Here is a 24587-nt window from a genome sequence, read left to right as displayed (position 1 = left end):
TTCCGCTCCCCAGGTTCGGTCGCTTGGATATTGATCTTTACTAGAGAATTACTCCTCCACCTTTTTGACCATCTCTGTCCTTCCTAAAAAGATTATATCCCGGTATGTTTGCATCCCATCCATGTGATTCACTGAACCATGTCTCTGTGATAGCGACAATTTCTAGATCTGCCTCTAACATCAGAGCTTGCAGATCATGAACTTTGTTGCTTAGACTGCGAGCATTTGTTGTCATTGCTTTCCAACTATTTTTGAGCGATAATCTCCTTTTTCGTATGGATTTTTGTTTCATTTCACTTTCCGTTGCAATACTAAGAAACGAGTTGCTGATATTGTTTATGTTGCAATCTTTACTATTATCACATCTTTTCTTTTGCCGGGGGTGGTCTCTATAATTGTCCTTCATACATACACCACCCCCACCTTCTAGTTTAAATGCCTAGAATCATATTGTCTAAATTTCTCTGCAAGGTTTCTTTTTCCTGCTGTAGTAATGTGTAACCCATCAGTGCAATATAGCTTCTTTTCCTTCCACATATTTCCCCATCCTCCTATGTACCTGAAGCCTTATTGATGACACCAGGCTTTGAGCCATCTATTAAAGTCCTCTGTTTTTCACTCTTTGTTCTCCCTTTCCATATGCAGGCAGTATTTCAGAAAAAGCTAGTCTTTACAAAAGATTTCAAGCCCTCACCAAGCTCCCGAAAAGCTTTCTGTGCTGCAAGTGTGGAGTTGTTGGCCAGGTCATTTGTCCCAGATGAATAACAACATCAGTGTTAAAATCCTTAGTTTCTTCCTTAATTATAGTCAGTATTTGCCTGGAACTCCTGGTAGCTGAGGATCCTGGAAGACATTTCACTATTTTGGTCTCCTCACCTTGTGTTCTAAGGTTAATGCCTCTTGGTTAATGATGGAATCCCCCAACAGTAATAGTTTTCTGTTTTTGGCTTTTTTTATTTGTGCTTAGGGTGCGCTTGTTCTCTTGAGTTACCTTCATTGGTTCCAGTCCCATCTCCCTTCTGTTTTCTTGAGTATCACAGTGCACTAGTGGAGTGAAGGAATTCTGTAGAGGTAATATTAGTGAAGGTGGATGTTTCTGTGTTACATGTCGCAGTCTTCCTGAGCCTACTGTGACCCATTTATTCCTGGGCTGTTTTATTCTTTGAGGTAGAGGTGGTAAGTTGGTATGATTTTGTGGAGTGATGGAAGCTGCTTTAATTATATTTAATTCCTGTTTAAGTTTGCAGAGCTCCTCCTTAATACTGGCAAGTTGAAGACAGATGGGGCAAGCCTTAAGTCTCCAAATAGTATGTCTTGGAATTAAAGCACCACAGTGATTGCATAGAATAAAGGTCATCTTGATTGGTTGTGAAGTGACTTGATTTGAGTAGTCCTGATTATTTGGGTCTCTATATATGAAAAGTGGTGGGACTTATAGTCCCACCTGGGGCTGGTGGGACTATAAGTCTTACCCTTATTCCTATGAAGGGAAAGAGGAAATACGATTTAACAAAGGAAAGAAAAGGGTTTATTTTCATGTGTTTTTTTTGTTTTTTTAAGTAAGAAACACGGAGGAGGAGAAGATAAATTAAGCAGATATAATGCTAGAAAACAGTGAAAAGAGCAGAATATGAAATGCTGAATAACTTAGCTTTTAGAAGTTCACAGGGCAGACTTGTTCACAGCACTGTCTCAAAGATAATGCAGTTAACCTTAGTAGTAAATCAGAGCCCCTCCCTTCTCCACCTAATCAGCACACACAATGGCTAAAAACTAGTATGTCAGAAATGCAGGCTCTATACCAGATCAGTAGCTACCCTAAAACATAGGATTTTAAACAGAAATGCAGGCTCTATACCAGATCAGTAGCTACCCTAAAACACAGGATTTTAAACAGAAATGCAGGCTCTATACCAGATCAGTGGCTACCCTAAAACACAGGATTTTAAACAGAAATACAGGCTCTATACCAAATCAGTGGCTACCCTAAAACACAGGATTTATAACAGGATTTTCCCTAATTTAGTCACCCTGTGCTACAGGCACCAGGATTTAATTAGAGTTAATATAAGTCTTACCCTTATTCTTATGAAGAGGAAATAAGATTTAACAGAGGAAAGAGAAGGGTTTATTTTTTGTGTTTTTTTAAGTAAGAAACGGGGGAGGAGGAGAAGATAAATTAAGCAGATATAATGCTGGAAAACAGTGAAAAGAACAGAATATGAAATGCTGAGTAACTTAGCTTTTAGAAGTTCACAGGGCAGACTTGTTTCCTGTTTGCACTAGATATCACTGGCTTTTCAACAAACTGAGCATGTTAGGAAGCTACCAGGCAGCTAGCCCAGAGGGGAGGGAACAAGTTTTATTAGCCCTGCAGCCAAGGCTAAAGAGGATACAAGATCCCACAAGTTCAGCCTCCAGAGGAGATTTACAAGAAGGAAGATTAGCAGAGATAAAAAACCTAATCTTTCGTTAATATTAAAATGAGCACTCTGGGTAATGCCCAGACAGACTTTGCACAAAATGAAGCAATGACCTTTAATGCTCCAAAATTACCAGCCGGTCTAGAGGTGCCAGTAGTAAGCCGCATCTCATGCACATGCGTCAAAAGTATACACAAGCAGGTCTGGGCTGCAGATTGCATGAGAGGTAGAAGTTGAGGATACATTTATTATACTTGCTGGGAAGTGCCATATATGTGTGTGTTAAATGTGCGTCTCATGTGTGTGTCTTAAAGGTTCATTTCATGCGCATTCATTAAAAGCATATGCTGGTGGGTCTGGAGCTGCTAATAGCATAAGAGGTTGAAGTAAAAAAAAAAAAATTACAAGGGCAGCATATATGCCCCACAGAAGCAGTGTATAAAATACATTTACATGGTTTTCTGGTTGTTCTCCACTTATGACATGCACCCATGATGTGCTATCTACGACGTAGCATTTCCTGGCACATGCACACATGGCCTATTCTACACGTCAGTTGCTTTCTCTGTGCAGCATCACTCATCTTTGTGGAACCAGAAAATTTGCTGGCACTAAAACAACCCATAAAATTTTAATGGTAAGTTTAGAACATCAGAGCCTCAGTCTTTTATTGATAATAATCATTTTTTTAATTATTATTTTTTCTTTGATAAATCATAGATATATGGTAAAAACAAATTAATATAAGCATGCAAGTGTGCTTCTTAGAACAATTGTGATATAAGGGAAAAAATTACAGATACTAAAGAAAAATTGCTCCTGAGAGCCAGAGAGCACAAGATACTGTGTGGAGCAGAGTGACAATGTGTAGGCTTAAGACAGCTACTCTGGTCAAACAAAAAAATTTTCCTTCTCCTCAGGGCCGCCATCAGAAATTTCTGGGCCCCTTACTGAGCAATCCTATTAGGCCCCCCCATGCACCCCTTCCCCCTGACCTCCCCCTTCTTCCATGGGCCGAATACACACATACTTTTCTCTGTCGCCGCACTCTTTGACCAAAAGATTTGTAAGCCTGCAACCACATCAAGGTAGACTTTTTCAGCAGGGCCCTAACCTAACCTAAACTAAACTTATCTATACCTATCTATTTAAACTAACATATGTCTAATACTGAAATAATAACAAACTAACAAACATCTGCATAATAAATAACTAATAAATAATAGTGCTAGTAGCTATAATTCACTTTTGAATGTAAAATCTCAGTTAAGGATTTCTTTTGACCTTTGTAGGCCAGAAGTAGATCACAATTGCACAATATTTTTGTAACAAGTATTAAATGTGTTTTTATAAATACTGTAAGCTTAATAAATATATCAGAAAAAACTACACATCTGAGCGCATATCTAAACATACACATCTGTATGATCCCATCCTCCTCAGCTTGCCTATAGCTGCATCATGCATGTTAAAAATGTACGATATGTTGATATGTGCACCTTCCTTCCTTCCCATCCATCCTCCTCAGCCTGTCCTTACACATGCACAGCTGCATGTTAATGATGATGTATATGTTATGATGATAAATAAGTGCATATGAGCACATCATTAACATGCAGCTATGGATGAATATAAAAAAGAAACAATATTCTGTACAATTGTCAATTTATAAATCAGCATCTTCTCCCTACTCTCTCTTCCCCATTTCCCTTCAGCGTCCTCAGCCCACTCTCTCTCCACTTTCCTTCAGCGCACGCACATAAAAAAAGCAAGTAATTTATATCATTTTCATTCTATTCATTCATAGAAATTAAGGTCTAAATAATGCCAGTCACATAACAAAACATGATTTTACAAAAATAATTCCCTGCATAGTCAAGCCTGCAAGGATTACTAGATGTCTTTCAGCAGCTCCCCTCCCTCCCTCCCCCTTACCTTTGTGGCCAAGTCAAAATGATCTACCAACAATAAAATTTTAAAAACACAAAGCACGCTGTACGCAGAGAAAATGTTAATTATCATTTATATTCCGCGTGTTTTCAAAGAGGTCAAGGCAGATGACTTTATGCAATGTCACCTCAGTAACAACTATACAAAAATAGACAAATATTCCCCCTCCCTTTTTACTAAAACGCTATAGCGGGTTTTAGCGCAGGGAGCTGCGCTGAATGCACCACGCTGCTCTCAACGCTCATAGGCTCCCTGCGCTAAAAAACGCTATTGCGGTTTAGTAAAAGGGGGCCATAGTGCAAAATATAGACAGCATGTATAAATTCTCAAAGCAGACACATTTTGATCACTAAATTGAAAATAAAATAATTTTTCCTACCTTTGGTAATTTCATCAGTCTCTGGTTGCACTTTATTCTTCTGACTGTGCATCCAATATTTCTTCCCTTCTTTCAGCCTCCTGTATGCTTCCTTTCCTCCAGACCTCATTCCCTCCCCAAACTTTTTCTTTTTTTCACCCTGCCCCTTCTTTCTTTTTCTCTCTCTCCATACCCCCTTTCTTTCTGTATGTCTGTTTTTCTCTCTCTCACCCAGCCCCCTTCTTTCTTCCTCTCTCCACACCCTCTTTCGTTCTGTATGTCTGTCTTTCTCTCTCTCTCCGTGCCCCATTTTTCTTTGTTTCACCCTGCCTCCTTTCTTTCTTTCTGGCTTCCTGTCCCCCCTTTCTTTCTTTCTCCCTGCCCTCCCCTATGCCACTACCATTGGGAAAATGCTGCCACCGCCACTGGGGAATAGACTGCCACTGCCGCCATCGGGAACAGGCCGGTGCTGAGTTCGCCCTGCTTCTCTTCCCCGCGGGGCTGACCAACTCTCGCCACCCGACGTCAATTCTAACGTCGGAGAGCACGTTCTAGGCCAGCCAGGCAGCGATTAGCTGGCCCAGAACATCCTCTCCGACATCAGAATTGACACGAGTGGTGAGAGTTGGTCGGCCCCACAGGGAAAAGCAGGGAGAACTTGGCGCCGGCCTGTTCCCGATGGCGGCGGTGGCACTCAAGTGGCTAAAGAGCCGCAGTTTGCCGGCCTAGGGAGAACACTGGCCAGCTGTGCACCCCCTTGTGACGTAAACCTGGGGCGGGGCGGACCGCCCCACCCCACCCTTCCTCACCTTGGTATGCCACTATCTATACCTCACTCCCTCCCTATGACCAAAAATTCTCCTTTCTTCTATTCCCCGTGTACACAACCATCTCTTTCCCTCCCTTCCATGCCTTCTGTGTCCAAAAACACATTCCCTCTCCCACCTCAGCATCTCCCTTCCTTCCTCTCTCCCAAGTCCATGCCTTCTGTGTCCAAAAACCCATTCCCTCCCCCACCTCAGCATCTTTCCCTCCCTTCCTCTCTCCCAAGTTCATGCCTTGTGTCCAAAACGCACTCCCTCCCCCCTTTTGTGTTCCGCGTTTGCCTCCCAGCCCATCTATGCAACTTTCTCAGCAAAATGGAGCTCGAGCCGCGAGGCTCGTCTCCTGTTTCCTGCCTGCCCTGCCGTGCACAAATAGCCGACCGGAAGTATTCTCCGACGTCAGCGCTGACGTCGGAGGGCAGGCTTTGCTTAAGCCCTCCCTCCGACGTCAGCGCTGACATCGGGGAACACTTCCGATCGGCTATATGTGAGCGGCAGGGCAGGTAGGAACAGAAGACGAGCCTCGCGGCTCGAGATGTATTGAACTCCGCCGGTCCCCCGTCCAGCTCTCTCCTGTGCACCTGAGGCGGACCCCCCCCCCCCCCACTAGGTACGCCACTGGGACCGGCACCGGTCCGTGGACCGGCGGTTGAAGAACTGTGGCCTAGGACCCTGGGGGAGCCTGGGCCCCCTGTCTGCTCTGGGCCCCTGAATGCAGGACTGGTAGTACTGCCCTGATGGTGGCCCTGCTTCTCCTATATAGCCCCCTTCCTACACTGTTCCCATTATGTGAATTTATCTTTTTTTTTCCTTTCCTGGGACAAAGTCTTGATGGGAGCATATGTGCTTTTAGCACTGCAAATCTCTAAAAGCTAGGTAATTCTAAATTCTATATCCCTGTTTTTGCTTTACGTATAGAATCTAATACCTTCTCTCTTCTTTCAGTCTTCTACTCTCAGCTAGTAAAAAATATATATATATTTTTTTAAACCCCTCTTTTCCTTTATGTTCTTTGGAAGTTTTTGGGTTATATCTGCTTGGTTCTCCATTGAATTAGGGACTGTAATCCCACCCATTCACCCTACGGTTTGCTGCTAATATAAAGACACTTCACATCCAATTCCAATAACAACCAATCAGGATGACTTTTATTCAGTGCAATTATTTTGGTGCCTTAGTTCCAAGGCACACCATCTGGAGATTTAGGGCCTAGCCTATCTGTCTTCAGCTTTCTAGTATTAAGGAGGAACTCTTTAGGCTTAAGCAGGAATTGGAGGCAATTAAAGCTACTTCCATGGTGGTTCACATTATGCTAAGCTAGAGAGCAGAAGTGTTTGCCTTGAGCTCCTGGGCCCCTCTCCTGTTATCTGCAACTTTGACCTGCTTTCGACAAAGTTTGCTGCAGGAAATCCTTATCAGGTGTGACGAGATCTTTTCTCTATCAGAAGCTACAATTATCTACTTGAAATGGCAACTAAGACCCAGCGGAAGTTGAAACATAAAAATAGTCTTACTGGGTCAAACCAATGGTCCATCAAGCCCAGTAGCCCATTCTCACGGTGGCAGTCCAGGCCACTAGTACCTGACCAAAACCAAAGGAGTAGCAATATTCCATGCTACTGATTCAGGGCAAAAAGAGGCTTCCCCATGTCTTAATAACAGACTATGGACTTTTCCTCCAGGAATTTGTCCAAACCTTTCTTAAAACCAGCTACGCTATCCGCTTTTACCACAGCCTCTGGCAACGCATTCCAGATCTTAACTGTTCTCTGAGTGAAAAAATATTTCCTGCTATTGGTTTTAAAAGTATTTCCCTGCAGTTTCATCGAGTGTCCCCCTAGTCTTTGTAATTTTTGATGGAGTGAAAAATCAATCGACTTGTATCTTTCTACTCCACTCAGGATTTTGTAGACTTCAATCATATCTCCCCTCAGCCCTAACCTTTTTAGTTTTTCCTCGTATGAGAGCAGTTCCATCCCCTTTATCATCTTGGTCGCTCTTCTTTGAAACTTTTCTAGTGCCGCTATATCTTTCTTGAAATAAGGAGACCAGAATTGAACACAATACTCCAGGTGAGGTCACACCATGGAGCGATACAGAGGCATTATAATATCTTTAGTCTTGTTAACCATCCCTTTTTTAATAATTCCTAGCATCATGTTTGCTTTGTTAGCTGCTGCCGCACATTGGGCAGAAGGTTTCATCATATTGTCTACAATGGCACCCTGATCCCTTTTTGGTAGCTAACCCCCAAGGGTGGACCCTAGCATCTGCTAACTGTGATTTGGATTATTCTTCCCAATATTCATCACTTTGCATTTGTCCACATTAAATTTCATCTGCCACTTGGATGCTTGGTCTTCCAATTTCCTAAGGTCTGCCTGCAATGTTTCACAATCCGAATGTGTTTTAACAACTTTGAACAGTTTAGTTTCATCTACAAATTTAATCATCGTCCCAATTTCCAGATCATTTATAATTAAGTTAAATAACACCAGTCCCAGTATAGATCCCTGTAACACTCCACTGTTTACTCTCCTCCATTGAGAAAAATGACCATTTAACCCTACCCTCTGTTTTCTATCTGATAATCAATGCCTAATCCACAACTGAACTTTTGCCTCCTATCCCATGACTCTTTAATTTTCTCAGGAGCTTCTCATGAGAAGAAAGTCGGGAGACTCTAAAATGGCTGATAGAAATGGCCCAGACAGCTCATCCATGAGTGTCACATGGGTGCAAGAAATCATCACTGAGATAAAAGGGTCCATTAAATCCTCATTTGACCCATGCTTTCAAGCAATTACAAATAAGCTGAACATAGTGGATGACCGTTTAGATTCGCTTACCAGGAAGTTTTTTGCTTGTTGCCAGCGGGTTTCGGCATTAAAGAATGATGTGCAGCGCCTAAACACTACTCATGAAGCACTTCAGAGTAAATTAACAGCCTTAGAGGAAAAGCTGGATGACATCGAGAACAGATCCCGCCATGGGAACCTCCGTTTAGTAGGACTGTCAGAATCCATAGAAGATTCAGAACTTCAGGGATTTCTTAAAACCAGTCTGGTAGACTCCTTGGAGTTGCGGTCGTCTGCGGGTCCTCTACGTATTGAGCAGGCATATCGGCTAGGTCTGTTGTGTGTACCTGCTGGAAGGCCCCATTTGTTATATTTAAGCTCCTTAACTATGTTCACAAAATGGACTTTTACGTGCTAGTCGAGCAAGAGGCCCTCTGATCTATGAAAATAAGCCAATACTTTGCTTCTAGAGCTACTCCACGCGAGTATCTGCACAATGCAGAGCATATACCTCACTATGTGCGGATTTACATCGGAAACAGATCCAATTTGTTCTCCTTTACCTGGCGAAATTCAAGATATATTATGAAGGAAAACACCACCTGTTTGATAAACTGGAGGAAGCCACTCGTTTTGTTTCACAGATGGCTACTCTGTCTACTAGTACTGTCCAATTCAGGAAAAAAATTTTGATTCAATTCAGCCTATTGAATCGATTTTTCGATTCAATTCAATTCTATTTTCCTGCCCAATTGGGTGGTTTTTTTAAACACCTAGTGGGTTTATTTTATAGCCTCTTCACCCACCCCACCCCCTTTGCCCTCTCCCACCCATGCTGGCGTTGTGTGTAAACAAAATAATTAAACAAAAAAAACTTTTCCTCTCTCTGTTAAATCCTATCTCACATTCAGGGTCTAACACCAGCTCTGGCAGAATACACATCTGACATATTGTTTTTTTTTATAATTCTTTATTCATTTTCATATTTTACATGAAGTGTACAAAATATTGAGTTACAACTAATGAATACACAATATCACTTTTATATCTATTACATAATATTCTGAACAAGTTTTTTTTATCCCCTCTCCCACTCCCCACCCTTCAAGTACTTTCCAATCACCTTATACATATTTTATACCATATTACATGTTATGTAAAATATTGTAATCACAAAACAGAAAATAATTTTTTTTTCTACCTTTTGTTATCTGATCATTATTCAAATCATGTTGGTCCAAACTCTGGTTCAAACGTTTTCTGATAACTCGCTTGTCAGGGTCTCCTGCCCATTTCTCGTTTTCTTCTTTCTCCGTGCTAACCATCCATCTTCCATCTCTGTCTTCCCCTTCCTTTTCCCTTCCCTCCCTGGAGGTCTGGCATATTTCCTTTTTTTCGTCTCCATCGCTGCAGCGATGGACCCCACCATCTCTCCTTTTCTCAACTACCCTTTCATCTAGCATTTCTTCCTCCTTCTCCACTACCCTAGGTTTCACTATCTCTCCTTTTCTCTTCCCAACTACCCTCCTATCCAGTATCTCTATCCCCCCTCTACACCATCCCTTAATTCCAACTTCCTTTCTGTTCCTTCCCTTCCTAAATCCCATTGTCTACCATCTCTCTCTCCTCTGTTTTTAGACCCATTATTTCTTCCCCTCCCCCCTTTCAGTCCGGCATATTCACGTCTCTTTGGACCCCCCTTCCCTCCCTCCATGTACGTCTACACCAGGGCCCCCACCTAAGGCCTGCATATTTCCCCCTTCTTTCTAGGGTCCTCCGGCTCTCCCCAGCCTCCCAGTCTCACCTTCATAGCTAATTACGGCAGCCTGCAGAGAATCGCCAGTACTGTAGTGATTCTAGCAGACTGCCATTGGCCTCGGCAGCATGTTCCCTCTGCCGCAGTCCCACCCCTCCTCTGACGTCAAAAGAAACGCAATACGCAGGCCGACAGCAGCCTGCTAGGATCACTACAGCACCGGTTTATTTGGTGAGGCATGCCTGGGCTCGGTCCAATATAAAGGGCTTTGCCTCAATATCTGAGACGATAGTCATAGCTACTTGTGGAACCTTGACAGCCACTGAGTCCTGTTGGAGGGAGTATGGTTGTAACACCCCCCAGGGAATGGCTCACGATGTCCCTCACACATAAAGACTATAGATTTTCTAGTTTATCTGTTCTCATTCTTTCTAATTGGAGATGCCAGGCACTTAGGTTTCAGGTTTCAAGTTTCTTTATTTTTGATATACCGTCTATCAAAACAAATGTCTAGATGGTGTACAATATGAAAAGATTGTAAGGAACAATTACAATAGGTATTAAAAGCAATATTTTATCAAATATTAAAAATACTAGATGAATTTGGATTACTATACATGAGACAGAAGGAAAGTATGGGAAGGAAAGTTTGTTTAAAATACATCGAAGTAAAATTAATAAAAAAGGACGGTAAATGGAGGGATGGTAAAAACATTAGGAGGGGAATCATTTCAAAGTATAGTACCTCGGTTTCCGAGTGCACCGGTTTGCGAGTGTTTTGCAAGACGAGCAAAACATTTTCAAAAACGGTGCCTCGGAAACTGAGCATGGTTCGATTTACGAACGCCCCCCCCCCCCGCAATCCGGCACCCTCCCCCCCGCGATCCAGCACCCCACCCCGACACGATTGGACACCCCCCGGCCACAATCGTGCAACCCCCCGACGCGATTGGGCACCCCCTGCCACGATCCGTCATCCCCGACACGATTGGGAACCCCAATCGCAGATGCTCAAGGCCCAGCAGACGAGGAAGCCGATCTTCGGGGTGCCCAGATGAGGGTAAGAAGCGGTGGGGGGGTGCCCAATCGTGGCGGGGGGGTGCCGGATCATGGTGGGGGGTGCCCAATCGCGTCGGAGGGTGCTGGATCGTGGCGGGGGGATGCCCAATCACGTTGGAGGGGGGGGGGCCGTATCGCAGGGGGGGCCTTCGAGGGGAGCAATGCCGGTTCTCGGGGGGAGGGAACGCATCAAAGTGAGTTTCCATTATTTCCTATGGGGAAACTCGCTTTAATAAACGAGCATTTTGGATTACGAGCATGCTCCTGGAACGGATTATGCTCGTAATCTAAGGTACCACTGTAGTATCAAATGTTTCAAAGCTTCACATGAATCAAGGAGTTAAGAGGCTGAATCTAGTACTAAAGAATCTAGTACAAAGTGAGTCGATCGCGGAGCCCATCCCGGGCTCCATGATAGACTAACTTTGCCTTGGCGATCAACCATTTTTCGGACCTGGCCGGCTGTGCGCCCCCCCTAAGGCTGCCATCGGAGAGGAAGTTCGGGCCAGCCAATTGCTGCCTGGCTGGGCGGAGCTTCCTCTCCGACGGCAGAATTGACGTCGAGGAGAGGAATGCTGATCGGCCCAACGCAGGGAAGCAGAAAGAGCTTGGGGCAGCCGTGCCGGCGGCATTGGGGCCTGTACCCAGATGGTGGCAGCAGTGGCTTGGTAGAGGGCAGGGAGAAAGAAAGAAAGGGGGCAGGCAGGGAGACAGAAAGGAAACAGGAAAAAAGAAAGGGGGCATGAAGAGAGAAAAAAGAAAGAGAGGCAGGAAGAAAGAAAGGGCAGGGAAAGAGGAAGAACAAGTTGGGGGAGGGAATGAGGTCTGGAGAAGAGGAAGCATGCAGGCTGGAAGAAGGGAAGAAAGATTGGATGCACAGTCAGAAGAAGAAAGTGCAACCAGAGACTCATGAAATCACCAGACAAGGTAGGAAATATGTTTTTATTTTCAATTTAGTGATCAAAATGTGTCTGAATTTATATCTGCTGTCTATATTTTGCACTATGGCCCCCTTTTACTAAACCGCAATAGCGGTTTTTAGCACTGGGAGCCTATGAGCTTCGAGAGCAGCCCTGGGCATTCAGCGCAGCTCCCTGCACTAAAAACTGCTATTGTGGTTTAGTAAAAAGGGAGGGGGTATATTTGTCTATTTTTGTATGGTTGTTACTGAGGTGACAGTGCATAGAGTCATCTGCCTTGACCTCTTTGAAAAAACCCCAGAATAGGAATGATAATTAACATTTTCTCAGCGTACAGTGTGCTTTGTGTTTTTTTTTTATTTTATTGTTGGTAGATCATTTTGACTTGGTCATTTTAAAAGTAACTCGCAAGCCCAAAAAGTGTGGGCACCCCTGAGCTAGAGCGTTGAAGCTACGTGTGGCTGCCGTAAAGGTTATCTCTGACACAACCGGAAGTTGCATCAGAGATGACCTTTACAGCAGCCATATGCAACTACAGCGCTCCGGCTGCTGTAAGAAGGCAGTTTAGACATCGCCGGCCACAGGGCAGGGAGGTTTGTCGGAACGGGCCTCTTGTCCGGGGTGGGGGATGTTGCAGATCTTGTTGCCAAAATTGGAAAGGTTAGGAAGGGAGAAAGATGGGCCTCTGGTGGATGGAGAGATTGAGAGAAGGGGCAGATGATGGAAGTGGGTAGAAAGGGGAGAGAGAAGAGGTCAGATGATGGAAGTGGAGAGAAGGGAGAGCAAATGCTGAATGGAAGTGGAGAAAGAGAACACATACTGGCTGGAAGGAGGGATAAAGAAAAAGGACATATGCTGGATGGGGGAAGAAGATAGAGTTAATGAGATAGTGGAGGGGTGAATTAAAGGATGGCATGCTGTGGGTAAACATAGTGAAAAGAGGGAAACTGAGGACTGCATAGTAAGAAAGAATTTAATTTAAACGGAGAAAGAAAATAAGGAAGGAAGACCAGAGAAGGAAAGGGAAGAGAGAGAGGAGAGAGAGAGGCCAGAGAACGGAGAAGGAGACAGAGATATCAGATCTGAGCTGAGGAAATGAGAAGAGAGAGATGCTAAAAACCACAGTGGGGAGGGAAAGAGAGATGAAAGGAGAAAGATGCCAGACCATGAGGGAACAGAGGGAAGATGATGGATGCCAAACCAAAAGGGGGGGGGTCTAGAGGAGAGATGGAAGGGGGAGGCATTCAGTTTCTGGAAGGGGCATAGAAGGAGAGAAGATGCCATATAGGGAGGGGCAGAGAGATGGCAGACAGTGGATGGAAGGAAGACAGTAACAAGAAGATGAGGAAAGCAGAAACCAGAGAAGACAAAGGTAGAACAAAAATTTTCTATTTATTTATTGCTTTAGGAGACATATGTCACTGTTTCTGTGGAGTTGCATTTTATGCAGAGTCCAGCTTCTTGCTGGTTCAATTTAACCTTTGTCTATGTATTTCTATTTTATCCCCCCTTTTACAAAACTGTGGAGCAATTTTTAGCGCCAGCCGTGGTGGTAGCAGCTCTGATGCTCAGAATTCTATGAGCGTCAGAGCTGTTACCACCGTGGCTAAAATCCACACTACAGTTTTGTAAAAGAGGGAGGGGTTAGTTTGTGATGACATATTCCATACTAGGCGAAGGTGTTTTCTGTGTTCTGTGTGTTCGAAAGACTTGGTTTTCTGTTAGGATTGACGGTGTAGGATTGGCCTGTACTGGTCTGGCTTGTTTAGTTTTACAATGGGTGTACTGATATACTGCTCACTGCAATATGTAAGATGCTGCCTTTTCCTAGGTACTCATGTGTGACGTGTGACTTGTTACTAAAAATCATGTTTTTCGTACAGATGGGGGGGTGCCAAAAAATGAAGGGCCCCGGGTGTCACATATGCTAGGTACGCCACTGCTGAAAATGCATCTAGTCTCTTCACTGCACTGACCTGTTATAACGTATTCAAATATGTGGTCTATACCTGTATATCATTTCTGATATTATGTAAGCTGCAATGATTCCTGGTCGACATTTAAGGGATACAAGAAACAGTATGGTATGGTTATTACAGACACTGAACTGCAATAAAACAGATGTGGCTTTCCTCCAAAAGAGCAAGGACAAAACAAAAAGCCAATAAATCTGCAGTAAAAATACAATGAACAAAAGACAAAGAAAGGTACTGCAGACCAATGCACAAGATGCAGGCAAAGTTTATTTAGAACAAACAAATTGTTGCGTACAAACAAACCACTTTATATAGAATATATGCCTGCATCTTGTGCATTGGTCTGCATTACCTTTCTTTGTCTTTTTTTCCTCTAAACGACACACTTGACCACTACTGAGCATGAGACGTTTAAGCGATGGTCGGTAGGTAAGGCAGTGGGAGCAGCAGCAATACACCGGAAGGCAGATGTTTTAATACTGTTCAGGAAACTTTAGATGTGATCGTGAATAAAATAAGGGCAGATCCTTTAGGCAGATACTGTTCTTGTTCAGGTTACCTTAAATAGGAAATCAATCTAGCTTTGTAACATATATGCTTCCAATGTTTATGAGAAAAGAGGCACTGGAAATGTCAAACCCAACCTGTAGTGACAAATGCTTTATTGACAGTTTCTACCAAGGTTAGTCCATTTAAATAATAAAACATACAAAGTCCCGACTAGGATCCAAGTTTTGGCGACTCCGTCGCCTTCCTCAGGGGACAGTTGTGTGCTTGTAATATGCTACACATAGTCCATAAAAGCTTGTTGGCGTCTCTGCTTTAAAAAAGAAGCGGAGCAATCTTCCTATGCTTCTGCCCCATTCAGAGCCGTCAACAAAAATGGCTGCTGTGAGTTCCTGCTGTAGTCTTGTGAGACCATGTGAACTCATGGCAGCCATTTTTTTTGTCGGCTCTGCATGGGACAGGAGTGTAAGAAGATCACTACTACCCCAATTCACCTCTAGACCACCAGGTAAGGTGTGGAGAGGTCCAGGAGGCAGGAGGGTGGTGGGGGTGGTTCAGAGTTTGTCCTAAAAGTTATTTGTGATTTTTCCATATTTGCGGGCTGGCTCTTCCCTTAACCCCCATGAATATAGAGGGAGAAGTATAATGTTTCTGGATTTTGCTTATCTATAATAATAAAATGCTAGCCGCGCATGCACACTCTAGATGCGTGTTCCCTGAGATCTGATCTGTCGCGCTATGCCCGCGGTGAGAGTGCACATGCGCATACTACGTCACCAGCCGACGATCGCCTCCACAAGCCCGCTCCCAGCCAGCCGACGATCGCCTCCACAAGCCGGGACTGGGGCACAAAGAGCGCCTCCTGCCCCCCTCCCCCCCCGGGACGAACCGAAAAACAGAGCCGGCCTGGCCTCCGCGAAAGACCAGAGGAGTCCAGCAACTTTCCGACCAGGCTCTTGCGACCACCCCGCCGCCCGGGACCCGAGTCCTTTGCCGCCCCCCCCCCCCCTTCCCTTCCCTTCCCGCGGACCTGACTACGAACCTGGTGATTCCAGCAGCGTGTGCAGCAGTCTTCACACGCTGCTTCGGGCCCTTCTACTGCCCTGATTTGCTCTGCCGCGTCTCTGACGTGCCAGAGTAAATCAGGGCAGTAGAAGGGCCTGAAGCAGCATGTGAAGACTGCTGCACACGCTGATGGAATCGCCAGGTTCGTAGTCGGGACCACGGGAAGGGAAAGGGGGGGGTAGAGGAAACGCTACTGCTGCTGCACAGGGAAGTGTTGTGGGGGAAGAAAATGGAGCGGGAGGGGTTGCTGCTTTGGCTGCTTTTGAAGACTTCAGAGGAAAAAGATGTGGTTTTGGCAGGCTCTGCTGCCTAATTTTAAATAGTACTTTTTTGTGGGAGACATAAAATGCCTGGATGAACATAAGGGATCTCCAGTGTTCCAGATGTATTATTACATCAGGCCAGTGCCATTTATAGTATTCAGTATAAATCTCAGCTGAAGAAATGAGAAAATGCAGCCTTTTATCACTGAGGTATGCTTCAGCAACACTGCCCATTTGTCATGAGCTAATTATGATGAGCAGTTTTTGAATAGTTTTTCATTGACACCAAGGGCTCAATTTTAAAAGGGTCTAGCCACCTAGGAATTAGCTCAGCCTCTTTGAAAATTGACTGGGGCTGAGCGTCACTAGGTGGATAAATTTAACAGCTCAATGTTATTCTCTTTACCAATAAAAAAGATTTCACAATAAAAGATAGACAGACAGACATATATTCTAGCACCCGTTAATGTAACGGGCTAAAATACTAGTATATATATATATATATAATACTATAGTTCTTTGATTTTCTAATTCTGTATTTAGGTGTGCCAGTTGTAGAATTGGTGCTTAGTGTGTAGAATTAGCACCTAATTGGAGCATCAAGTTATAGAATTTCTCCTTTAGCACCATCAAATGTATGAGGGATCTTCAAAAAGTTTCCACACTTTTATTTATTAAGTATCTCAAAAACAAATTACAAAATCACCCTGTTTTGCGATACATTTTACTGAGCTTCCTACTAACTTCTTAATAATGCTATCAGAAAGAATGTTTTTGATTGAGCCCGTGAAAATATGAAAGTGTGGAAATTTTTTGAAGAACCCTCATATAAATAATTTGAAATGTCTAGATCTGAAATAACCCAGTTATCATTCTTAATTCTGTTTATTATATTAATCTTGTCATATTTACACTATGCTTTTTGGATACAGTGATATGGAAAAGCAGAAATCCACATTAATTGATGCCCTCTGTCGAAAAGGAAGTGCTGTAGCAGACAAAGTTCTTCAATTTCAGGCCCAAGATGGTGCTGTTTCAAATGATACTGAATGTAAAGATGAAGATCAAGAATGCTGTCTAAATGTGTTGTCCGAAATTTATTGGGAGACTGCAAAGTGGATTGATATTTGTGACTCAAAGGTATACCCTTTAATGCCATTTTTTAACTCAACTAGGAAATTTCTATACAGGCAGTAACCAAGTTACAGACACCCGACTTAAGTACAACTAGTATTTAAGATAATGGTTGTGGCTTCGTTTGATTTCACTGAGCAGTGTTTCCAATGGCATGGACTCTTACATTTCTCCTGTAGCAGATTCAGGAATGATGCATGACCACATTAAGAACAGTGTGTGGTTGTGCATGCTGTACCTTACAGGGAACACTGGTAGGGGTAGTTGACCCTTTTGTCAGCTGGGAGCAGCAAGAATCTTAAAATCTACAAATTCTGAGTTACATACAAATCTGACTCAACAACTTTAAAAACATAACTCATTCTTAACCTGGGGACTGCCTGTATATTCAATTTTGATGTTAATGCAATAATATAATTTAGATAAGTGTTATAATATGTTGTATCTAATTGTTAAGATTAGTACTATTGTACAGATCTTTTGTATGCAGTCTTCTAAAGTTGAATTGCACTATACTTGTCTGTATTTACAGATCATCATGCTTTTTTCCTAGTATTGTGCTACTGAGTTTGGAGGCCTTGATTTAGGGACATGTCTTGATTGGAGGATGCTTCCTGATTGTGGGCTTTGATGGGAGCAGGCTTGCAGGTTGGGGCATCATATTTTGGAAGGGTATTCAGATGGAAGGTGCTGATGGTGAGATTTTGGGTTGAACTTTATGCCTATTCAGCCAACCTGTTTAAGAAGTGTCTAAGAGTTTTGGCTGCTACTTTGACGCCCAGTGCTCTCAGGATGGTAAAATAACTCAAGCTTTTTGCTGGAGTTATTTTTTCAGCTATAATGCAGCTTGCAGTATTGACAGCAATGAAATATTCTGAATGCATTTATATGCTGTGCATCTCATTACTACAGTGATTCCAAAGTTTTCAGGATATCTACAATGAAGGTTTATGAAAAATATTTGCATGTACTACCTCCAAACCTGTAAAAAAATCAACTCAGCCAAAACATGCAGCCACCCACACTGGGGCCCATGAAGAAGGCACAGATGATCCACTAATCTACCCACTCTTTCACCCAGTTCACATATTAAGAGAAATACACTTGTATATGCATGGAATGGTATTTTAGATAAGACGTCCAACTCAAAATATGGACATCCAAGTCTGTTCATCACATATGAATGTCCATTTCTCATTTATATTTTGTTCAAGATCTGCCAGCATATAGCCTGTTCTAAAATACATAAGAGAAATTGACATTTATGTACTGGAGATATCCTGCATGACCATCCATTTTATAAACTAAAATGTCAAAATTATGAACAGTCTGCAGCTTTGCCGGATCTTATTTCTGAGTCTTTGCAGGAATTGCATTTGGTCACTCAGCAGGCTCCACCCTCTTCTTCCTCCTGGCTTTGTGGTGCATGCTCACAATCTTCCACCTTTCCATGGCACCCTGATATGAGCATTTTAATATCAGAGGAATGTGTTCTTATGTTAGCTTTTAAGGTTTCGATTTCCAGATGGATCTGTGAGGCCCTTTCATCAGCCTAAAGCAGGCCTACAGAACTCAAAAATAATCCAGGGCTGAAATGAAGTTGGAAAATGTAGTAAGGGCCGCAGGTAGTGGCCACAGATCGAGGCACCCGGAAGTGTGTGGACGTTGCTGTGATGACATCACGCTCATGTGTGACATCATCACTTTGACACAGATGCCTTCCAGACGGACCCTGAGACACCAGTAGGGGGTGCCAGCACAGAAGAGGGCAGGAGAGGAGAGGCACTGACGGCGACTGATTGCCTATAGCAGTGTTTCTCAAGTACTTCAAGCTAAGTACCCCCAACCACAGATCTCCCAAGCTCTGCCTTAAACCCACCCAAGCTCTGCCCCAGATCCCATCTCCTTTACTAATTGTAATGCAATTTTTTCCTTTCATTTTTCATATACACACAATACACACAGCAGATAAAATTTCTCAAAACTGACACATTTTGATCACTAAATTGAAAATAAAATCATTTTTCCTACCTTTGTTGTGTGGTGATTTAATTAGTTTCTGGTTGGACTTCCTTCTGACTGTGCATCCAATATTTCTTCCCTTCTTTCTGCCTCCGGCATGCTTCCTCTTCTCCAGACCTCATTTTCTTCCCCAACCATCTCTCTGTCCCTCCATGAGTCCAACTTTTTCTTCCTCTCTCCCTGCCCCCTCCTTTTTTTCTTTCTTCTGTCTTTCTTTCTCTCTCCTTGCCCCCCTTTTTCCTTCTTTCTGTCCTTCTTTCTCTCTCCCTGCCCCCCAAGCCACCCTGCTTCCCCGACGCAGCAACACCAAAGCGCGTGCAGCAACTGCAGTCCAGAAGCGCAGAACCTACAAGCCTTCCTTCCCCCTCTCCCCTCCCCGGACGTCAATTCTTATGTTGGAGAGGAAATTCCGGGCCAATCAATCACTGCCTGGCAGGCCTGGAACTTACTCTCCGACATCAGAATTGACGTCGGGGGGAGGGGAAGGCTTGTAGGCCCAGCACTTGTGGATTGCAGTTGCTACACACTCTTCGGTGTTGCTGCGCCGGGGAAGCAGGGAGAAATCCTGGGCTCCGAAAATAGGACAGGAGCAGGAGAACAGGGCCGCAGTGAGAGCTGTGTGGGGCTGCATGCATGCCGGGGGCTGTATGTTGTGCAGGGCTGGCCTAAAGGTTTTCTGTGGAAAAGTCTCTTGTTTCCTTCAAGGACCATGTCTCACTTGTACCCTCTGGCACTGGAGTGCCCGCAGGTTCTGGTTCAGCCTAGAGTGGATTCTTTGGTTACGCCAGGTACCTGACTGCACCTCTATATCCAGGGAAAGTGCTGTGGTGCTTACAGATATGCAGGACCACTGTGTGGACGTGGTCCTCCGTAGGTTTTTTTGATTCAGCTACTTTGGGCTTTCAGGCTGCTTTGGCAGCATCTGTTATCGCACATGCCTATCTGTCTTGCCTGCAAACCCTGGAGAGTAAGGCTGTAGATTATCCTCCTTTTGGCTGGGTTAGCTTATGTGACTGCTGCTTTATATGCCTTATTCGAATTTTGGCATTTTCCATTTCTGCCCGCAGAATGCTCTGGATTAGTTAATGAGCTGGTGATTCCACTTCCAAAGGTTTCTTTGATGAGATTTCCCTTTCAGGGCAGTTGCTGTTTGGCAAGGGCCTGGTCGACCTCATGTATTCTGTGGAGTTCAGTCACCCTAGGACCCTGCCTAAAAGTAGACCCAGACCCTCAGTCACTCTAATTTTCATGTCTCCAGGCATTACCACTTATATTCCAGCACCACATCTCAGACCAGAGCTCCTGGCATCAGTACTCTGGCTAAAGATGTGCCCAGCCTCTGGCTTCCGTCCTGCTCTCCCTGCCATGAAGGCACACTGTGCCAAGCTGGGGGACCCCCTCTATAGATAGGGAGCAGGCTGTCAGTGTTCCTGCTGGCTTGGGTTTGCATTACATTTGACTTGTGGGTTATGGAATTTATTTGGTTGGGCTGCAATTTGAATTCACCCAGCCTCTGACCAATTGGTTCATGGAATCTCCTGCAGAGCACCCGGACATGGCACTTCAAGTGCAGGCTACTGTACAGCGCTTGATGGATATTCAAGTTTTAGAGCGTGTGCCACCCGATCTTTCAGGTTTTGGCAGAAGCTCTGTATGCTTTATTGTGCCACTGAATGGCTTTGATGGCTGGAGGCCTGTTCTAGAGCTGCAGCACGTACATGTAGACTACTCACGCCCCGAGACCACTTTCCTATGCTTCTTGTCCACATAGGAACCAATGACACTGCCAAGAACACACCGGAGACCATCACCAGAGACTTTGGAGCACTGGGTGAGAGGCTGAAGCGGACAGGAGCGCAGGTGGTTTTCTCATCGATCCTCCCAGTTAGAGGCAAGGGAAGAGCCAGAGATGAACGTATCCTGAGGACGAACGAGTGGCTACAGGGATGGTGCCGGGATATGAACTTCGGATTCCTAAACCATGGGGAAGCGCTACAAGGACTTCAGGGACCAGACGGACTCCATCTGACCAGTAGGGGTAAGAACGTCTTCGGACACCGACTAGCCCGCCTGCTTCACAGGGCTTTAAACTAGATAAGTTCGGGGGAGGGTACCCATTCACATATTAGTGCAGAAAGGAATTATCCTGATGAGGTGAGTCGAAACTCCGCTTCCATGTCCAAGGTAAGTACCCACATTGCAAACAGTTCTTTGGGAGTCACACCGACTCGGGTAGGATACGCCTCACAGGGACTTAGCAAACACAAGATATGGAGGGCCATGTATGTCAATGCACACAGTTTAGGTAACAAAATTCTAGAATTGGAGGCTGAAATAAGGAATGCCGACCTAGATGTGGTGGCAATATCTGAAACTTGGTTCACGGACTCACATGGGTGGGATATGGCTATACCGGGCTACAATCTACTTCGTCAGGACAGAGAGGGCAGGTTAGGAGGGAGGGTAGCTCTATACATTAAAGAGGACATCAAAACCACCAGGATCACAGATGTCAAGTACACCGGGGAGTCCCTCTGGGTAAACCTGGCAAGAGGCAGAAAAAAATGCCTGTATCTAGGTGTGGTATACAGACCCCCAAGACAACTGGAAGACATGGACGCAGAATTAATTGAAGACATAGAGAATATCACTCTACGAGGAGAAGCTGTACTGCTAGGGGACTTCAATATGCCTGATGCAGACTGGAACTCATTTTCAGCGACAACCAGTGGTAGCAGGAGGCTCTTAACCTCCATAAAGGGAGCATGTCTCAAACAAATGGTAACGGAGCCCACTAGGGCTCAGGCGATCCTCGACCTGGTACTCACCAACGGGGAAAGCGTCTCAGAGGTCTCAGTAGGAGATACGCTAGCCTCCAGCAACCACAACATAGTATGGTTCAACCTTAGGAAAGGCTTCCCTAGATCAAACACGAAAACAAAGGTACTCAATTTCCGGGGCACAGACTTCGCACGCATGGGAGATTTCGTCCATCAGACGCTGCAGGACCAAGCGGAGACCGATGATGTAGAAGCTAAGTGGTTAACACTGAAATCAACCATACTTGAAGCAACTAGCCGCTTCATAAAATCAGTAAATAAACGACAAAGAAACAATAAACCCCAATGGTTCACCGCGGAGATCTTGCACCTCATTAAGGAGAAGAAAAAAGCGTTTCTCTCCTACAAGCGCACGGAGAAAAGAGAGGCAAAAGTAGAATATAGGACCAGGTCTACAGCGGTCAAAATGGCAGTTAGGGAGGCAAAACTTCGAGTGGAAGAAATTCTGGCAAAAAAACATTAAAAAGGGGGACAAATCCTTTTTCAGGTATATTAGTGACAGAAAAAGGAACACAGGCGGGATAGTACGCCTTAGAAGACCGGACGGAAGTTACGTGGAAGCAGATTCCGATAAAGCCGAACTACTGAATGAATACTTCTGCTCAGTCTTCACCTGTGAGGCACCAGGACATGGTCCGCAGTTGAAGGCAACACAAAGCACAGAAGACCCATTTCAGAATTTTGAGTTCACACCAGGTGAAGTTTACAGTGAACTGGCAAGACTCAAGGTGAACAAAGCCATGGGACCAGACAATTTGCACCCAAGAGTGCTCAGAAAATTGAGCGATGTCCTGTCGAAACCGTTGGCTGAGCTATTCAATATCTCCCTAAGTAAGGGGAAAGTTCCCCTGGACTGGAAATTAGCTAATGTCGTTCCTCTGCATAAAAAGGGTTGCAGGGCAGAGGCTGCGAATTATAGACCGGTGAGTCTCACATCAATAGTGTGCAAACTCATGGAAACACTAATTAAAAGCAAATTGGACACGATCTTGAATGAAGGGAATCTTCGGGATCCCAGTCAGCATGGATTCACCAAGGGTAGGTCCTGCCAATCCAATCTCATTAGCTTCTTTGACTGGGTAACAAGAAAGTTGGACTTGGGAGAGTCTTTGGACGTCGTGTACCTGGACTTCAGTAAAGCTTTTGACAGTGTCCCACACCGCAGGCTGCTAAACAAGATGGAATCGATGGGGTTAGGAGAGACACTAACTGCATGGGTCAATAATTGGCTGAGTGGCAGACTTCAGAGGGTGGTGGTTAATGGTACCCTCTCTAAAACATCGGAGGTGACCAGTGGAGTGCCGCAGGGCTCGGTCCTGGGTCCACTCCTTTTCAACATATTCATAGGGGATCTGACTCAAGGGCTTCAAGGTAAAATAACACTATTCGCCGATGACGCCAAACTATGTAATATAGTAAGTGAATGCAGTTTACAGAATTATATGGTGCAGGACCTGCTTACATTGGAAAGTTGGTCCTCAACCTGGCAGCTAGGCTTCAATGCTAAGAAATGTAAGGTCATGCACCTCGGAAGCGGAAATCCATGCAGGACGTACTTCTTGAACGGAGAAACTTTAACTAGGACTTCAGCAGAACGAGATTTAGGAGTAATCATCAGTGCAGACATGAAAACTGCCAATCAAGTGGAGAAGGCTTCATCTAAGGCAAGGCAGATATTGGGTTGTATCAATAGAAGTTTCATCAGCTGAAAGCCTGAAGTCATAATGCCGTTGTACAGGGCCATGGTGAGACCTCATCTGGAGTACTGTGTGCAATTCTGGAGGCCACATTACAGTAAAGATGTGCGCAGAATTGAATCGGTTCAACGGACGGCCACCAGGACGATCTCGGGGCTCAAGGGTCTCTCGTACGAAGAGAGACTGAACAAATTGCAGCTCTACACTCTCGAGGAACGTAGGGAGAGGGGAGACATGATCGAAACATTTAAGTACCTCACGGGACGTGTCGAAGTGGAAGATGATATTTTCTTTCTCAAGGGACCCTCGGCCACAAGAGGGCACCCGCTCAAACTCAGGGGCGGAAAATTTCATGGCGACACCAGAAAGTATTTCTTCACAGAGAGAGTGGTTGATCATTGGAACAAGCTTCCAGTGCAGGTGATCGAGGCAGACAGCGTGCCAGACTTTAAGAATAAATGGGATACCCATGTGGGATCCCTACGAGGGTCAAGATAAGGAAATTGGGTCATTAGGGCATAGACAGGGGGTGGGTAAGCAGAGTGGGCAGACTTGATGGGCTGTAGCCCTTTTCTGCCGTCATCTTCTATGTTTCTATATAAGTTCTTCCCTTTTCCCTCTTGTTTTACTTTGTTTGTCTGGTGTATGTATTTTTGTTTTTACTGAGCAATCCCCAGTAATGATATGTTTTGTTTTTAATCATCTGTTTTTGTGCCATTGTATGCTGATAATGGATTTTATTGTACACCGCTTTGAATTTTAGATTAAGCGGTGTAAGAAATTCTTATGAAACCTTGAAACAGTGGAATCTGTCATAGCAGCGGTGACCCCGTGAGAGTCTCATGCCTCTCTGGATTCATGGGGGCATACTTGCACATTCTGTTATTTCCAGCCCACCGCAGATACTTGTGGTTTCACGTTTTGCACAAACGTTGCCAGTTTTTGGCTCTGTCCTTTGGACTAGCAATGATTCCTCATACCTTCGCTGTGGTGAT

The 24587-nt window shown here is 44.4% G+C and overlaps 1 protein-coding gene across 4 annotated transcripts in view; it reads left to right on the top strand.

Annotated features, from left to right (window-relative positions):
- Positions 1–24587, top strand: part of TPP2 (tripeptidyl peptidase 2) — a 1323399-nt gene that overhangs the window by 1246265 nt on the left and 52547 nt on the right. For all 4 annotated transcript variants that reach the window (XM_033947626.1, XM_033947627.1, XM_033947625.1 and 1 more), the window contains one exon: positions 16832–17039. In XM_033947626.1, the coding sequence (XP_033803517.1) occupies positions 16832–17039 (208 nt within the window). The remainder of the gene's footprint in view (positions 1–16831; positions 17040–24587) is intronic.

The sequence above is a fragment of the Geotrypetes seraphini genome, chromosome 6 (genome assembly GCF_902459505.1).
Source record: "Geotrypetes seraphini chromosome 6, aGeoSer1.1, whole genome shotgun sequence".
Classification (NCBI taxonomy): domain Eukaryota; kingdom Metazoa; phylum Chordata; class Amphibia; order Gymnophiona; family Dermophiidae; genus Geotrypetes; species Geotrypetes seraphini.
This window is presented reverse-complemented; position numbering and strand designations above follow the sequence as displayed.